General features: G+C 47.0%; 1 protein-coding gene across 1 annotated transcript in view; it reads right to left on the bottom strand.

Moving 5' to 3' along the window:
* HSDL2 (hydroxysteroid dehydrogenase like 2) overlaps positions 1-7,858 on the bottom strand; it is a 144,955-nt gene extending 137,097 nt beyond the window's left edge. Inside the window, exons 1-5 of the mRNA XM_085884671.1 lie at positions 7,633-7,858; positions 5,948-6,111; positions 5,699-5,797; positions 5,391-5,505; positions 1,170-1,273 (exon numbers count right to left, since the gene is read on the bottom strand). Of these exons, the coding sequence (XP_085740797.1) occupies positions 1,170-1,273; positions 5,391-5,505; positions 5,699-5,797; positions 5,948-6,111; positions 7,633-7,649 (499 nt within the window). The 5' untranslated portion in view covers positions 7,650-7,858. The remainder of the gene's footprint in view (positions 1-1,169; positions 1,274-5,390; positions 5,506-5,698; positions 5,798-5,947; positions 6,112-7,632) is intronic.
* Positions 7,859-18,257: the final 10,399 nt, after the last annotated feature.

The raw sequence follows: 18,257 nt of genomic DNA, 5'->3' as shown, positions 1-18,257 counted from the left end.
TGAGGGGGGCAGACGGGCCTGGGGCCGAGACCGCGTCGAGCCTACCCGTCTGGTGATGAGCCGCAAAATGGCGGTGGCGCCCCGACTCCGCGGGCCTCGCTGGCACTGCCTGGTATGGGGTGGGAACGGGGCCCCCTTCTCGCACTATCTCAGCGCGGGGGGAAACAGGAGGGGGTTGTTGATGCTCGGGGGGGGATGAGGATATCTCGCTAGCTCGGGTCCCGCGACGAGCGTCTCCACCGCGACCTCGGTCGCGTTACCGGCCTCTCCTCTCCGCAGCTCCCCGACTCTGACACGAGCGCCCCCTCGACTGCCTTCGCCGCCGCCACCTCTCCAACTCTCCACAGCTCCGTCCAACTGCTTTCTCCGACTCTTCTCTTCACTGACTTCCCAACTCAACTCGACTCCGACTCTTCCCAACTCAACTCAACTCCACCAACTCCACTTCACTGCCGGCGAGCGAACGCGGCCCTTTATAGCCCCCGGGGCCTCGCTCCTTCACCTTCGACCCTTTACCTCTGGCTGGCTCCCCATTGTACAGAGGAAAAGTGGGCGTGAATGCTTTTTGATCCATGAATCTGCATATAGCGATATTACTCCGACGCACCTGGAGGCGGGGCCAAATCGCCCCATGCTCGCTGATGGGACGGAACAGAAGTGGGCGCGAGTCGTTTTTGATCTGATTTCTTCGGAAAGGCTGGTGTTTCTGCACCCGCTGCTCGGTGCGCGCCCTGCACGAGTCCAGTATCGGTGCCCACAAGCGGCGCGGGAATGACGGTGATGCGATGGTTGCGAGAGCGAGATGTGACGGCAAGGGTCGTGGCTGTTGGCGTTGTTGTTGTCGTGAAGCGGCGTTGCGGCTGGTGGTTGTTGCGTGATGGCTGTTGAGACGTGGTTGGTGGTGGTAGTAATGGTAGTAATGGCGGCTGGTCCAAAATAAAGATAGTAAAAGAAAAACGGCTATCTAGAGGGGTCGCAGCCCGAATGAATGACATTTATTCCCTCTAAACAACGGGTTTGGGCCTAACTACACATATACTTACAGAGATATCTCACCTAAGGGACCTGAATGGTGGTTTGCGAATTTCGTCAACCACAACAATATATATATATACATACATACATACATACATACATACATACACGTTTTAAAAAGTAAGTTCATTTACCACAATTGCTCTTGAACCACAGAGGATTCAGGTTGATAGGTGGGCTGAGGTTGAGGATGTGAGGACTCTGACTCTTCTTGAGGTATGGGATGCAAATCTTTGATCTGCACAAACATGACAAAGATGTGCATTAGCACCACCCAACATGAATATAGAAGTACCTGACAAAAATGTCCCAACACGCAATGAAACCCCAACCTGCCTATTGGAGAGGAAGCAAATAATTTTTTTGTAGGTGGCAAAAGCAATGCAAATGAATAAATGAACATTTAAAAGGCTTTCTTGTTCTTCAGAGCAAGACGTCTTTTCTGCACAAACAAACAATGTACTGCATGTCATACACTGGGAAATCAGGAAATACATGGAAAGCAGAGAGTGTGTTTTAACTCTGCTACAAAAAGCATGCTTACACTCATCATGTCTGCATCCTCATATTTACAATTATTGTATAGTTTATTCATGAGTATTGTTAGGGGCGAAAGGGGGTTAGATATTGTACGATTTGATATGTTAGTTTTGATTCATAAAATTTGCTTCGTGCATTTGCTGGAGGAGATTGCATGGTGCTGGACCTGCAAGTGGATTAAGAGAGAGCAACTTGCCTTCCTGGAACATTAATCCCACCTAAAGCAATCTCAGTGCATTCCAAAAAGTCCACAAGCATGTCCTCTCAGGAGAGCCAGAAAACAAAATCTGTAGAAATTCAAGATTGAACCTTCAAACTTGTCTCCCTCCTACAAAACCTGGTAGCACCTTGTGAAGTCCATCTCTGATATATGCTTCCTTTCCATCCCTTTCCTCTCTAACTGGCACCACAGCCGGCTACGCTTGTGAGAAAGCTGATAGTCTCAATTGTGTGTTTGTTTCATATTTTGTGTCCCCATTCCCTGTCACACCCAACTGCTTTTTTTCACCTCACAGGGTGGAGAAGGTTCTTTCAACCCTTGACTTTGACTCTGCTGCTGGACCGGACGGCATAAACTCACGTGACCTTAAAACCCACTCTGCAGCTCTTGCACATACTCTCTCTGCCCATTTCACCCTGTCATATGCACAAAGTCCTCTTCCATCTTCGTAGTGAGAAGGTCTTAAGACTGAATTGGGGCAACTAAACATCATTTCTTCAGCAGAGGCAATTAGGCCTTTGAGAGAAAGGGAGAAAGACACTTACCTATCCATTATAACCTGTTACAAAGACAAAAAGTTCATTTCAATTATGTTGTTTCTATCTTGTAGCGGAACATGCTACAAATAAGTATCCACAGTGCAATATCGATTACCTGAAGCAAGCATATGCTGCACAGTGTTCTATCCAAGATTTGTTTGCAATAATTAAAAACAAAACAAAAAAAAAAAAAACAAACAAAAAAACCCAAATATTAACTTATTATATGGGTGTTCCATTCTTGCATGTTTAAAAACAAAAAGCTGAAACACATAACAAGCTTTTGTTCTGCAAGAACAAGGAATGCATACGAAAGGCAATTCAAATAATTAGTAATCTATCTCTTCAAAAATACCAGCGATAGAAAAGCCGAGATCACAATACACCAATATACTAAGATCACAATCGTAATTTTGATCACGAAAGGCAAAGATCAGTTTTAAAGGTAAAACCATGTCCGAATCAACAAAAATTCCTGAGAAATTCAGCGAATTCATATTTCCGACTTCATGATACATTTTTCTTCAAAATATGTGAAGTCAAAAGTTTAACAATCATCATATGTCATATAACAGTGGTTTTCAAACTTTTTTTAGTGGCGACCCAATTTCAGAACCTCTCGACATCGCGCGACCCAAAAGATTGAAAACCCAATTCATAATATATAAGATAAGATTTCATATGACACAAGAACATTTACCGTTTACTTTATTCACCATTGTCATGTTTTCATAGACGAGTAAACGGAGAATGGCCTACAGTATCTAAATAGTACAGTTGAACGTTTCAGAAGTTTAGTCCGAATGACATTTAGATACATCAGTGAGAAGGATGAGCCTGTTTTTCAGAAACCAACTTCTCTATTTGTGGAGAAGTGGATAACAATGCCAGGATCATATCATGATCCATTTCTAGGTGATTTCTGTACTTTGTTTTAATCACCACCATGGTGGAGAACGACTGCTCACAAAAGTATGATGAAGGATATAGCATGAGAACCTTAATGACGCGCCGTGACAGGGTCGGGTACGACGGCAGCATTTTGCACCAGAATGTTGACAAAGAATTCGTCCGCGCAAGAGCCTGCGCTCCTGAATCCTGCTGGAGCTGTACAAGTTTTTCCTGTGCTGTATCATCTTCATCAGCAATCGAGTCCAGTGGAGCCGTGAAAGGGTCCTGAACCACAGAAAAGGACTGCACATCCAGCTCAGGGAAATAGTGCTCGAACTGTTCAATGGGCGACCGAAGGTGACATGCTATCTCCCCAGAAAGACTGTCGAGCTCAGTATCATCGTACTGGCAGGTCGTTAGATGCCCCACCAGACGGGGGAAAAGGCTGAAGCGCTCAACAGCTGCTTTGTCTGCCTGTAATTTTGAGTCACCAGAAATCCGCTCATTTTGTCGTGAAAACTATGAGGTTGGCGTCTTTGCCTTGGAGGGAGCGGTTGAGGACATTGAGATGTTCAAAGATGTCAACGAGATTGCACAGTTCTGACAGCCAAGAGTCCAACTCAAGCAACACTACCCATGCTGTTTTCCCTTGTGTGCGTAGGAACTCCTTCAGTTCATCTTTGAGCTCGTAAACGCGCAGAAGAAGGTTTCCTCGAGGTAACCATCTTACTTGAGTGTAGAATAGTAAATTCTTATGGTCGGCGTCCATCTCCTGGCAGAATAGCCTGAATAACCTAGTGTTGAGGGCGCTCGATTTGATGTGATTCACCATTTTTACGACTTCTGAGAGCACGCTCCGCAAGGTTTCTGGCAAAGTACGAGAGGCGCGCGCTTCTTGGTGAATCATGCAGTGTACCATGGAGGTCTGAGGAGCCACCTCAAGCAATTTAGCCTTGAATCCAGAACGCACTCCTAACATTGCTGACGCGCCGTCTGTTGTAGAACCGAGCAACTTTCCGAAGTCCAGATCATGGTCATGATAAAACTGCTCTACTTTCCCAAAAATGTCCTCGCCTTTGGTGATGGCCTCCAATGGTTTGATGAGCAGAGGCTCATCGACAAAGTTATCAGCCTTGATGAAGCAGACCCAGACGATGAGTTGCGCATATGATGCGATATCAGTGGACTCGTCCAACTGTATGGCGTGCCACCGCGATTCCTTGATCTTCTGTACAACCTGAGCCGTTACATCCAGACTCATATATTCAATTCTGCGTTGGATGGTGTTGTCAGAGAGGGGTATAACTGCCAGTTTCTTCACCGCTTCCTCCCCAACCATCAGAGATACCATGTCCTTTGCACATGGCAGCACGAGTTCTTCCGCAATGGAGTGAGGCTTTTTAGTCTTGGCAACATGGAGCGACACTCAATACGGGGCCTCTAATGCCCGAGAATTGGTCTGATGGCATGTAACCTCTCTGTCAAGACGCGTATTCTTGAGTGCAAGAAGTTTCCTCTCAAAGAACGCTCTCTCCTTATCCTGATAAGGCGCATGTTTTGTAGTTAAATGCCTCTGCAACTTATTTTGTCTCATAGACTCTGTAGAAAGCACTTCGAAACAAATCACACACTGAGGCCTCTGTGCCCCACTTTTATCCACCAAGTAGTAAAATCCAAGGTCCAGAAATTTATTCTGGTAAGAACGTTCTTGAGATTTGCTGGTGGCCGGTGCTGCCATCACAAATAAGGTCTCGAGTCGTACGTGGAGACGTGAATAGACGTTAATGATAGTCAGAGTCTGAGTCTGAGAGGCCATGGATCAAACCACTAATTTCCTGCCAAAATGAACCGCCCTTCAGCGAGCCCGCACATTGGCTGGATCCCATTCCAAGCGTCATGTTGCGCCGGTTCCCATACTTTGAACGAACCGTTCATATTACATCCTGTAAAAGCGAACACCGATCGAAAATAGACAATTTGTTTTTCGCTGCAAGCGGACGCCTACAACCCCACGAAATTTGCTCGGCCACCCCACGTTTGAAAAACCAAGTCATATAATCTAAACTTGGGGAAATGTAATGCTTCCCTTTTTTAAAGTACTTTGAAAATGGAGATATATTCAATGGGATAATTCAGTAAACGGTGTGAATTGTGCGCTGCCTCACACGAGGTACGTTCCTCGGAAGTTCACATGCATCATCAGGTCAACGACTTTCATAGGGGTCTCCAGCGTACCTGTGAGGCTTATTGCACTTGCATTGTTCACCAGGATGTCAATGCCTGCCAAAAAAACACACAAGCACACTGCCAACTTTAAAAACAGTAGAAATAACATCATCGTTAAAAGTTTCACATTTAGGGGGTATTCACATTCAATATTTCTGGGGAGAGGGACATGTTTCTTAACAGTGAGTGAGTGCTTTGTGCATATTTAATGGAGTGACAATTTGTGGAAGGGAAACTGGCAACATACCACCAAACGATTTAACAGCAGATTCCACAGCAGAAATGACTTGCTGTTCATCTCGCACATCCACAATACATGGCAAGGCCCGACCACCTGCAGCTTCCACTATAAAAAAAATAACTAAATAAATAAATAAATAAGACTCCGCCACATCAGATGAACACAAACCTCAGTAATCAATGCAGCAGTTTATTTTAACCAAACAGACATGTTACAGAGAAGAAGCGAGAACAAATGCAAATTTGCTGTTCATACCTTCCTGTGCGACAGAATATATCGTCCCAGGCAGCTTGGGGTGTGGTTTCGCAGTCTTGGCAGCCAGAACCACACTCGCGCCGTCTTGAGCTGCCTTCAGTGCAATTGCCTTGCCAATACCACGGCTAGCTCCCGTCACAAACAATGTGCGGCCTGCAAGCTTGCTGTAACACAGGAATCTCAACTAACCAATTGTGCATAAAAATTGCAGTTATACTTCATAGTTGACAATAGAGACAATTTGAGACATGTCTGTTTGTATTATGTGGCTTTGTTTGGTCACATTCTAGGAATTCCTACATCACTGGAGGAAGCGAGTTGAAAACCGATTGCTTGAACTCGGGGAGTGCCCAAGGAAGTTGGCTGGCGAAAAAAAAAAATCAGTCATAACCCATAGGGGTTCAAGATGGGGAAGGGTGCAAATTCTATATGTAAATGTGTATCATATTAGCACTGCTTCCTGGTGTGATGGGTTTTACAAGTCGTATTAAAACAGGCCAATTCACTGCATGAAAAACACAGATGCGAAAGAAGTGGGTGAAATATAATACTGAATCTCATACAGTTTGTGTGCTCAACTTCATTGCACTCCTGAACAGCTGGGCAGAGTGAATTGAAAACTGGTGGTTGCATTTGGGGTGTGCAGGGGCTTTTCATTGGATAAAAAATTTTTTTTTGAAAACCAATTGTCCCAGGGGGTCAGGGTGGGGCAGGACCACCCCAATTTTCTCGACGTAAATGTATATTGTATAGCACCACCAAGTGAAAGCCAGTATCTTCTTCATTTGAATGCAGCACAAAGCTGTGGGGTAGCATCATTGGCTGAGAGTGCAGCTGTGCCCGCTGCTGGTTAGGGTAGGAATTTGTAATTTGTTCATCGTGCTGGTGGTGATCGCTCGTCTACTCTTCACGAAGGACACCGTGGCATCTTTGACGTCCACCAACAAATGCTGGCAGACGGGATGTCCGTCGAACGTACATCCGAGCGACGGCACACAGACCGATGAATCATCCTGCCTGTAGGGGGAAAAAAAAACTGGGATGACAGTTCATAATTGGGTCGTGATTTAAACCCAGGCTAAACAATCGTAATCCCCGAGAGCCGGCCATCCTGTCAGCCAAAGCCAGTATTATGAAGCATAATAAAATACACCATGACCCCAGTTCCGTTTTCGCCCCAGCTTGTCCGTCTGCGAGCAGGATATCTCCAAATACTATGGACGGATTCGTACGAAAAACTTGGTGGACAGGTTGAGTGTGTGACAAGGATGAATCGATGAGATTTATGGTTAACATCCGAATCCAGATGTCCCGGCCCATCAGTGAGATGCAAACCGCAAACCGCAGTTCAGCCTGGTGGGGGCACGTGCTCCACCGAGTGACCTTGTAACCTTCATCGGTGTCAGATTCCTCAACACTCGTGACAAGGTGATGGCACAGGTAACCTGCACGTGCCCCGAGAACCACGTGCTCATCCAGACCCGCACGGCCTCGTGGACATTCTAAAAGCATCAACGGTGTATTTTACAGGAGGAACGACGGTAACGGTCTTGGGAAAGTCAAACGGGTAAACCAACAATCGGGTAAACCTTGTGAGCAAGTGAGGGCTGTTTCTCGTTTGAAATACGAACCGATTCCCTGACGAGTTGATTTGTAAGTGCACGAACTCATCGAAGCAAACTCACCCCGTGTTAGGAAGCATCGTCAAGTTGAGAGTCGTTGCGCCTTTTCTTCAGCAACAAACACCGAGGTCGAAACGCCCGATAAAGTCAAATAAAAAATAATAATAAAAACAGCGCAGGTTGAACCTTCACCCACTCGCCCCTGATTTTACTGTTGTACAATTTTTAACCGTGTTCTCGGTTTAATTGTTGCTGTACTTGTATCCAAAGAGAATCTTTCACCGAACACGAATGTTATTTCATTTAAAAAAAAAAAAAATTCGGCACGCAAATGCAGAATTGGATAAAAAATAGGAATGCGTCGACCGAGCTAACGATGTTGTGATATACATTCCCAAACGTTACACACATCATCTCGGTGATTCGAGTCAAACCTCGCAATAAAAAGCGAGGAACGGGAAAATCAAAACATTTGTATTATTTATTATGCCGTAATTATAGTGACATAATGTTAATACAGCAAAATTGTGTGAAATTGCATTTGCAAGCGATTTGGCCATGGGGTGTTGCGCTAGCAAGCGGCTTGCTGTCGCTTTCCAAGCAGCTTAGCTTGGTTCGAAACGCTCAACCAAGCACCCCCAACACACCACTCCAACACCGGCGGTCTCCGTGTAAACAGTGCTGTCGTGGTACTTGAGCAAATGCTGTCCGAGCCATTGTTTTCACTTTTACAAGGACACAAGGAAATCGAACACAGGTGGAGGCCATTCAACCCGTCACGCCTGTATGAACACCATACTCGTTTGTAAACACAAGATCCAAAGAAGAAAATGCCAAAAACAAGCTCAAATGAGTAAAAAGATCCTCGTCCACTTTATGATGACGTCATAAAAACGAATATGACGTCATTGTGATGCATCAGGTTTGCGATAAATTATCTGTGCTAATGTCCGGCTTGATTCCCGCAAACAAAATTCAAACAGCTTGCCTAGTTTCGGAGATAATGGTATAGGCGATTTCCATTAGCGGCGATATTATGACGTCAACTTTTTTTCTGGGAAGAATTTCCAAAATCGGAGATGGTTACTGCCTGCGCGTGGGCTTTCTGCATATACATGGCAAGTTTCACGAAGATCCGATGAAAACTCTGGGTTGTGAAACAAAAAATGTCAAAAAATAGGAACGACGTCATAAAAATTGATATGACGTCATAGTGATGTATCATATGTGCGGTAATTCATCTCTGCTAATGCCCTGTTCGATTCCCGCAAACACAATTCAAAAAGCTTCCCTAGTTACCTTCGCAAACTGTTTCGAAGGTTATGTTTTGATCACTGTTGTAATGTACTGAATGGGAGATGCTTAGCAGGCAGACACGAGCGGAGGAACAGTCGAGCCGGGCTGTGTTGCACAAGCGCGAGCGCGGGCGTACTCTGCCCGCGGCTCTCCTTTATTACGTATGCACACGCACAAGCCGCGTTCGACTACTGCATTCCTACGACGCCTCAGGCGGGGCGCACACCTTATATCCCTTGCAGATACGATGACCACTCCGACCACTCCCACACCACCATGCCCTTCCCCGTAGGCCCGCAGACTCCACCACACTCCTCCCCCCTAAAACTATGATTATTAAATGATCACCATCATAATAAGCATAAACAACACGAAGGACTTCGGTATAATAACCATGAAAATAAAATGAAAACAGCGAAGTATAACAGCACACCACATCATATAATGCGTGAAAGCGGGTTAATGGAGCCGCCACGACCAGATTCCGAAGACACAGCACCTCCCAAACTCTGGCCGTGTTACCGATATGAAGCAGCAAGGTGAAAAAAAACACAGCAGCCCTACCCAGCGGAAACGCCCCCAGGCGGCTCATGCTGACATGGCCCTCGCCGAGGTCGTGGCGATCTTTCGAGCCAACCTCCCCCAGCACCATCAAACGCCTCCGGCCCACTCCCCCCAGGCAGACCCGACGTAGATAAACATTCCGAGGCCGGAAGCCCGCTGTCTGGAAGCCGTGGCGCCAGCGCCAGCCTTGATCGACCTTGGCCGGGGGCGCTGAACAGCGCCGCTGGCTGTACGCACTTAATGCTCCAAAACAACTCTCGCACCACAATCAGTCGAGACACCAACGCCCGTCTAAACGGCCTTGAGCGAACACAGAGAGCTGCGCTCGCAACCAGAGGTGGGGGTAACGCCGACCAGTGCACCAGTCTTGGTTCCGAGTCGATCTCCGAGACCCACACGGCAGCGAGACGGTCGCAATTCCATTTAAACCACACTTCAATCATAGGCTCGTTATAAATCACTACGAACATTATTCGAAGCATTGCAAACTCATTTTTTCGTACAGCGCGGTCTTTTGATAAACTCCCAGCACATGACAAAGCAACTACCTGCGGCCCGGGACAATGGAAGGCCAACCCAACCTTTTTATTTTCCACCACTGCTCCCACCTCACATTGATCATAATACCAACCCCATTGACTGATCTCCGCCAAATCCACTTTCACCCGAGAACTGCTGGCATTTATTTCAACAACGTTAAACTGCATCACTAGAGCAAGGAAAAACACATATGCCATGAACAACAACCCACAACCCGCATCACGAGTCCGCTTATTGGTTGTCGACTCGATGTTGTGACTCGCGACTCCCTTTAACGCCACGGGCTCACCGCCACCTGTTGAAGCTGCCTGAACAACACCGACGCGCATTGCCTCACGAACACTGCCGAAGCGCAGGAATTCATCGCGAGCGAAGCGCGGGAACTCATCGCGAGAGCTGATACGGCTCTCGCCGCTCCCGAACCGCACATCACTGCCGCCGGCAGCAACGAACGACCGCTCCCACTGCATCGACGCGGCCCCCGCCGCCAGAGCCTCGCCCTCGGTACTCGACGAAGGCCTCGAAGAGAGCACTGGCACATCTGGAGGTACGAACCGGAGATCCAGTCCGAGGTGCGCCAGCCAGTCCCGACCCAAAAGGGGGGGGGGCCTCCCCTCGTACAACGAACACCGAGAGCCGGGCGCGTCGATCTCGGTAGCGCACTGAGACGTCGGCCCTCGCAAACGGTGCAATCGCTTCACCGGTGTACATGTATAACGACAAGGCCATCTTGACCAGGCGAATACCGCGAAGACCACGAGCCGCCTGCTCACCCATGACCGACACTGCAGCCCCGGTCTCCACGCAAAACACAGTCGGTTGGCCATTCACTTCGACCTCAACCGTGAAAGGCATCGTCATCTCCGAACCAACGGAAAACAGACTCAACCGTGGTTGCATCTCCTGCTCCGGCTCGCCGGCATCGTCATGCCCCGGTTGCAGGCCGATCTCCAGGCCACTGGGGTCCTCCCGCACCTCGTCATCCAAGACCCCAACGGAGGCCCCCGCCATCCGACACACGCTTCAAATGTCCCACCTTGTGACAATGCAAACACACGGTGTTCTTATACGGGCACATCTGTCGCAGGTGCGGTCCCCCACACCCCCAGCACTCCCGGAAAGCCCCTTCACTCCAGGTGCGACCGTGCTGCGGTGCCCCTTCGCTCCCGGTGCGACTGTGCTGCGGTGCCCCTTCGCTCCCGGTGCGACCGTGCTGCGGTGCGCGCCCTCGTCCCGCACCGCTAGGCGCGCGTGCAACCTGCGGCACTTGAGCCATCGCGCGGACTCCGGGCTGCGCGACCTGCGGCACTTGTGCGGTCACCGCGTGGACCTCGGGATTAGCCGCCATGCCCCAGCTGGAGCTACTCATTACGTCCTGGCCAGCAATGGCGCGGACATCCGTGAGTGTCTGCTCGACAGACGAAGCAGTCGCGACCGCCGAGTCGAATGTGATGTCGGTCAACCGCAGGATGGCTGCTACCATCTTTGCGTCTCGCAGACCAGAAATAAAACGATCTCTGAGCCGTGCCGGACGCTCCTCTGTCGTGAATTTGCACGGCACAGCCGAATGCTTCACCTGTGCTACGAAGTCCGCAACGCGCTCCTCGCCACCTTTAGCGAGATGATCGAACTGGAACTGCGCGAGATGTAACGACTTCTCTGGCGCCAAGTGGGTCTTCATTTTCGCCACGATGTCCTGAAAGGATAGCACGTCATCACTGGGCCTATTTGGAGCCACCAAATCACTCAGCAGCCGGTAGTGCTCCGTTGATAGCGAGGCGAGCAAGATCGCCTTGCGTTTCTCTTCATCCTCTACATCATTCGCCTGAAAGTAGCAACATAACTGTTCAGAAAACAACTCGAACTCATCTCCCCCGAAACAAGGGCACGCGTCCGTGCGCCGTGCCCCGACCTTCTGCCATGCTCGTGCTGGCGAGACCCTTGGCTCCGTAGCTTGGAACTGCCCTGCACACGCCGATCCGAAGATCCTCGTCGCCAACTGTAATGTACTGAATGGGAGATGCTTAGCAGGCAGACACGAGCGGAGGAACAGTCGAGCTGGGCTGTGTTGCACAAGCGCGAGCGCGGGCGTACTCTGCCCGCGGCTCTCCTTTATTACGTATGCACACGCACAAGCCGTGCTCGACTACTGCATTCCTACGACGCCTCAGGCGGCGCGCACACCTTATATCCCTTGCAGATACGATGACCACTCCGACCACTCCCACACCACCATGCCCTTCCCCGTAGGCCCGCAGACTCCACCACAACTGTGTATTTATTTATTTATTTATTTATTTATTTGTGAATATGTGTGTTTGTTTGTTTGTTTGTTTGTTTGTTTGTTATTCGCATAACTCCAAAAGTATTGAATTGAATCGCAGCAAATTTGGTGGGATGATTGGTGCATAATTATCCGAGGACCATTTCATTAGATTTTGGGAGCGATCGGGTCAAAGGCCAAGGTCAAGGTCATGAAAAGGTCAAAATCGTCTTTTTACCATAGCGCGGTCAATTTGTATCCAATTTGCATGCAACTAATGCCAAAATGTTCAGAATTCAATGCCAATCTTGTGATATGTGACATGATACAATGACGTAATAGCCCTTATTAGCGGTTGGGAGTCAAAGGTCAGGGGGGTCACGACATTGCAAAATGTGCGGTTTTAGTCATAACACGGTCAATTCTTATCCGATTTGCATGAAACCAACACCAAAATGTTGACTGTTCTGTTCCCCACACTCTATTACCAATTACAAAATTAAGAGTGCAAAGGTCAAGGTCGATGTCATGAAAAGGTCAAAATCGTCATTTTGCCATAGTGCGGTCGATTTTTATCCAATTTGCATGCAACCAATGCCAAAATGTTGTGAATTCAATGCCCAATCTTGTGATATACGATATGACCCAATGACGTCATTACCTTTGTTTGCGGTTCGGGTCAAAGGTCAGGGGGTCAACGACCTTTATTATCATGACGCGGTCAATTCTTCTACAATTTGCATGTAAGTAGATTCAAAATGTTTAGAATTCAATTCCCTATCCTGTGATGTGTAATATTTGACAGTGACTTTATTGGTGAGTTTACAGCATTGGAGGGGGGGGGGTTTACAGTGACGAACAGCTTGGCAGATGTGGTATGGGATTAAATACCCTCACAATCAACGGTTTCTGGGGGGGGGAGCGGGGAATGTAGCGTTGGCGAAGGTATGCGCTCTACTGAGTGCCCGTTCTAGTTTGAGATAATTTTTTAGGAGATTTCCATTAGCGGAGATATGTTGATGTCATAACTTTTCTTCAAGGAGGAATTTTCTAAATCGGAGATGGTTACTGTCTGCGCAGGGTATTTTTACATATATATGCCAAGTTACAGGAAGTTTCGATGAAAACTGTGGGCCATCGGTCTCCAACATGCGGCCCGTGGAGCCCGATACTGCGGCCCGCGAGGACTTTCCAATCAAAACACATTTCCATGTAGCAATTTTAAAGGGGTTTACACAATGCCACTGCCGGTCACTGCCGCTTTCCGTCGGGAGGAATCAAATCAATTTGATTTTACCTTCCGGCATCTTGCGGCAGTATTTAAAATTAATTACACCCCGAACGGAAATTTGTTCAGAATTACAGTGCGTGAACAATCGATCGATCGAATACATATAAAATTTATTAATTAAAAACACAATACTCCAATAAACCCCAAACGTTGTATCGATTTCTCAACACAAACGTTGTGTGATAGTATCAAGTTTCTCAATAAAATGCATCAATTTTTTTCTGGCTCCCAACATCCTTGGGAGTAGTGAATGCGGCCCGTGGGAGCAAAAGGTTGGGGACCACTGCTTTAGGCTGTGAAACAAAAAAGTCCACAAGAAGAAGATGAAGAACAACAACCTGAGTAAGACTTAGAGATCCTCCACGAGGATCTAAAAAGTTGAATTAATTAATTAATTTTCTTCTTTTTCTTCTTCCCTTCAGGGAGGGGGGCATGGGCTTGGTTAAAAAAACACACATCAACCACACAACACCCCTTGACAAGACTCCCACCAACAGCACTCCATACATATGCACACAATCACTCATCAATGCTCAAGTTACCGAAAAGTCCTGTCAACATCCCTGTACCCCTCTATCTCCATAACTTCCAGGTACCTATCTAATTCTAATTTAAACTTATCTACTGTTTCTGCTGCCACTACCTTTCTAGGGAGATTATTCCATGCATTAACTACTCTCTGAGGAAAAGTCCCCTGCCTTACTACCATCTTAACTCTCCTCTTCTTTACTCTCAGGCTATGGCCCCTGGTCATATCACTGTCGACTTGAATAATTCATCTGCACTTATTTTATCTCTGCCTTTCATTGTCTTAAACATCTCTATCATATCTTCTCGTAACCGCCTCCTTTGTAGTGTGGAAAGCCCCGTCTCCTTCAACTGCTCCTCATAGCTGAGTCTAACTTGGCCCTAAATCAATCTGGTAACCCTGCACTGAACCCTCTCCATGGCGTCTCTTTCCTTCCTGAGTTGTGTTGACCAAAACTGCACACAATATTCTAGATGTGACCCTCACTCAATTCCTGAACAATGTTAACACCACCCCTTTTGATTTATAAATGATCCCCTTCTGAATACAACCTAAAACCTTATTTGCTTTACCTATAGCTGCATGGCACTGTGCTACCTGCTTACCTCCTGTATCTATTACCACCCCCAGATCCTTCTCCTGTGTGACACGCTCCAAAATTACCCCTTGCATCCTGTAATCTCTATTTTCATTGTTCTTTCCCATCCCCAACACCTTACACTTGCTCAGGTTAAATTCCATCTGCCAATCTTTTGCCCAATCTATGCAAGTATCAATACTTTCCTGAATCTGTTCACCACCCCCTCTGCTATCCACCTTACCTCCAAGCTTTGTGTCATCTGCAAATTTGGAAAGCTTACTCTTCACCCCACTATCCAAATGGTTGATGTGAATAATGAATCGTAATGGTCCAAGGACTGATCCCTGAGGATCACTACTTATATCCTCCCTTATATCCTGGCACCCTGCCCTACTCACCAAACTCTCTTCCCATGGTATTCAAGGCCATCTCCACTCATGGCTCGCAGACTTCCTCTCCTGTCGCAGTCAACGTGTGGCCCTAAATGGAGTTCTTTCATCCCCTCTTCCTGTGCAGGCCGGAGTTCCTCAAGGTAGCGTTCTGGGCCCTGTTCTTTTTCTGGTTTTCATCAATGATCTCTCGGACTCTCTGGAAAATCCTCTATTTCTCTTTGCCGACGACTCCACCCTCTGCCGTACCATCTGTCATCCCTCAGACCGGCAAGCAGCAGCTTCTTCGCTCACTGCAGATCTAGATAAAATCACAAACTGGTCCAACACGTGGAACATGTCTTTCAATCCAGACAAATCTCACACTCTCACTATGTCTCTTCGAAAGGACCGTTTACAAAACCCCCCCATCCACTTTCTCAACAATCCTCTGGAAGAAGTCTTTTCTTTCAAGCTTCTGGGTCTCACTATCTGCCATGACCTTCCCTGGGAAAGTCACATTTCCAACCTCGCCTCAAAAGCCAGTCGCCGACTGGGAATCCTCCGTCGTGCAAAGTCCTTCCTCGGCCCTCTTGAGCTCCTGACCACTTACAAAGCTTTTGTCCGTAGCCTGATGGAGTACTGCTCTCCCCTCTGGGCTGGTGCTCCTGCCTCCCACCTTTCTCGACTTCACGCTGTCGAAACCAGGGCTTTTAAGATCATTGGCATCTCCCGCAATGAAGCTGAGTCTTTGGGCCTCTCACTCAATCACCGCAGGTTGGTCGGTGGTCTTTCTGTCTTCTACCGACTCCTCTCCAGCCTTGCCCCCCTGCTCTCTCTGCGATTTGTCCCAACCACATTTCCACAGGGCGCTCAAGGTCCGCCAACAACCCCCTTCTGGTAAAACTACCAAAATCACGAATCACTGCTCATCTTCACTCTTTCATTCCTCTTTTTTCCCGCCTTTGGAATAAACTTCCTCACTCTATTCTTTCCCATTCTTCCCTCCAGGCTTTCAAAACAGCTGTTCACCACCACCTCTTATCTTCCCCCATCCAAATCCTCGATCTTTTCTACCCCCGATAATCCACCCAAGCCCACTTCCTTCAATTCTCCTGCTTTCCTTCCTGAAAGTCCCTTTAATGTCCATCTTCTCCTCGCCATGTTCCCCGTCCCATCCCCATCCCTCTCCCTTCCACAGTTCACCTGTGTCTGTTCCCCAATGTTTTGTCCCTTCCACTCCCGCCCCTCTTGTCTCATGCCTCCTTGCTGTGAGTTGTGTGTCAGCTCTCATACGAGCCTCGACCAAGGTATACAAAATTAAAAAAAAAAAAAAAAGACATCGTCCCACTCACAGCCACTCTTTGCTTCCTACCACAAAGCCAGTTTACAATCCAATTCACTACCTGACCAGCCACTCCACAATCCCTCACTTTGTCCAACAACCTCTGATGTGGTAACTCATCAAATGCCTTCTTAAAGTCTAGATATACTATATCCACTGTCTTTTGGCTATATCTTCTCTTAGATTACCTAGCTATTCCTTTACTTCCTCCACTCCAACCTGGATCTTCCGGAAAAGCCCTTCATCACCAGCTTGATAGATACTCTCAGCTTTTGGCAATTATCCTGACTGCTCTTGTGTAAAAATTGAAGAAAAATACCTGTTTAATAAGCCTGCCATCTCACTTTCATCACTAACCACTCTCCCGGTACTGTTCCTCAATGGGCCCACACTGGTTCTAACTTGTTATTTCCCCTGATACACTAAAAGAAAGCGTTGCTGTTATGTTTAATATTCTTAGCCATGTCCTTCTCATACTCTCTTTTGGCTTGCTGAGTTATTTTCTTAACTTGCCTCTGTTTACTCCGATAGTGATATAAATCTAACTCCAGTCCTGTTATTAGATCCTCGTGGAGGATCTCCAAGTCTTACTCATGTTGTTGTTCTTCATCTTCTTCTTGTGGACTTTTTTGTTTCACAGCCAACAGTTTTCATCGAAACTTCCTGAAACTTGGCATATATATGTAAACATACCCTGCGCAGACAGTAACCATCTCCGATTTTGAAAATTCATCCTAGAAAAAAAGCTATGACGTCAAAATATCTCCGCTAATGGAAATCACCTAAAAAAATTATCTCTGAAACTAGGCAAGCTTTTTGAACTCTGTTTGCGGGAATCGAACAGAGCATTAGCAGAGATGAATTACCGCACATATGATACATCACTATGACGTCATATCAATTTTTATGACGTCATTCCTGTTTTTTGACATTTTTTTGTTTCACAACCCAGAGTTTTCATCGGATCTTCGTGAAACTTGCCATGTATATGCAGAAAGCCCACGCGCAGGCAGCAACCACCTCCGATTTTGGAAATTCTTCCGAGAAAAAAAAGTTGACGTCATAATATCGCCGCGAAATGGAAATCGCCAATACCATTATCTCCGAAACTAGGCAAGCTGTTTGAATTTTATTTGCGGGAATCAAGCCGGGCATTAGCACAGATAATTTATCGCAAACCTCATACATCACAATGACGTCATATTCGTTTTTATGACGTCATCATTAAGAGGATGAGGATCTTAGCTCATTCGAGCTTGTTTTAAACCTAATAAATGCCTTCTGCTTCTCCTTAAGAGCGTTCCTTATCTCACTACTCAACCACCCTGGCCTCTTTCTACTTCTAGTTTTATACCGCATTGGAATGTACTTACTCTGCACTCTACACGTCATTTGCTCCTCAAAGGTTTCCCATTTCTCTGATGCTGATTGTCCTGTTGTTAGTCTCCCAATCAACATCACCCAACTCTATCCTTATCCCCTCAAGGTTTGCCTTCCTGAAATTTAATAGCCTTGCATGACTATCCTGAACTCTAATCCTTAACAGAATCTTTGCCCACACAATGTTATGGTCATTTGCTCCTAAATGCTCCCCGACCTCCACCTCCTCCACCATATTGGGATCGTTACCAAAAAGGAGGTCTAACACTGCACTCCCCCTCGTGGGCTTATCTACAGACTGGGTGAAAACGAAGATATCCTCATCTGCTCTTCCCTTTCCCTGTTCCTGGACCAAATCTATCCCTGGCAAAACCCCCCATTCTCAATACTCTTCCCTTACCACATGCCCTTTTGAATTCTTCATGAACTCCTCCTTCGTTCCTTTTGTGACAAATTCATTGTGTTCGCGGCGGCAACAGAGTACGAGGATGAGGGAAAGAAAGATAAAGAAATGGGGAGTCAGAAGGGGGAG

Source organism: Eptatretus burgeri, chromosome 6 (assembly GCF_056783735.1).
Source record: "Eptatretus burgeri isolate ZD-2024b chromosome 6, Ebu_testis_v1, whole genome shotgun sequence".
Lineage (NCBI taxonomy): Eukaryota > Metazoa > Chordata > Myxini > Myxiniformes > Myxinidae > Eptatretus > Eptatretus burgeri.
Note: the sequence above shows the minus strand (reverse complement) of the source record. Positions and strands in the feature narration are given on the sequence as shown.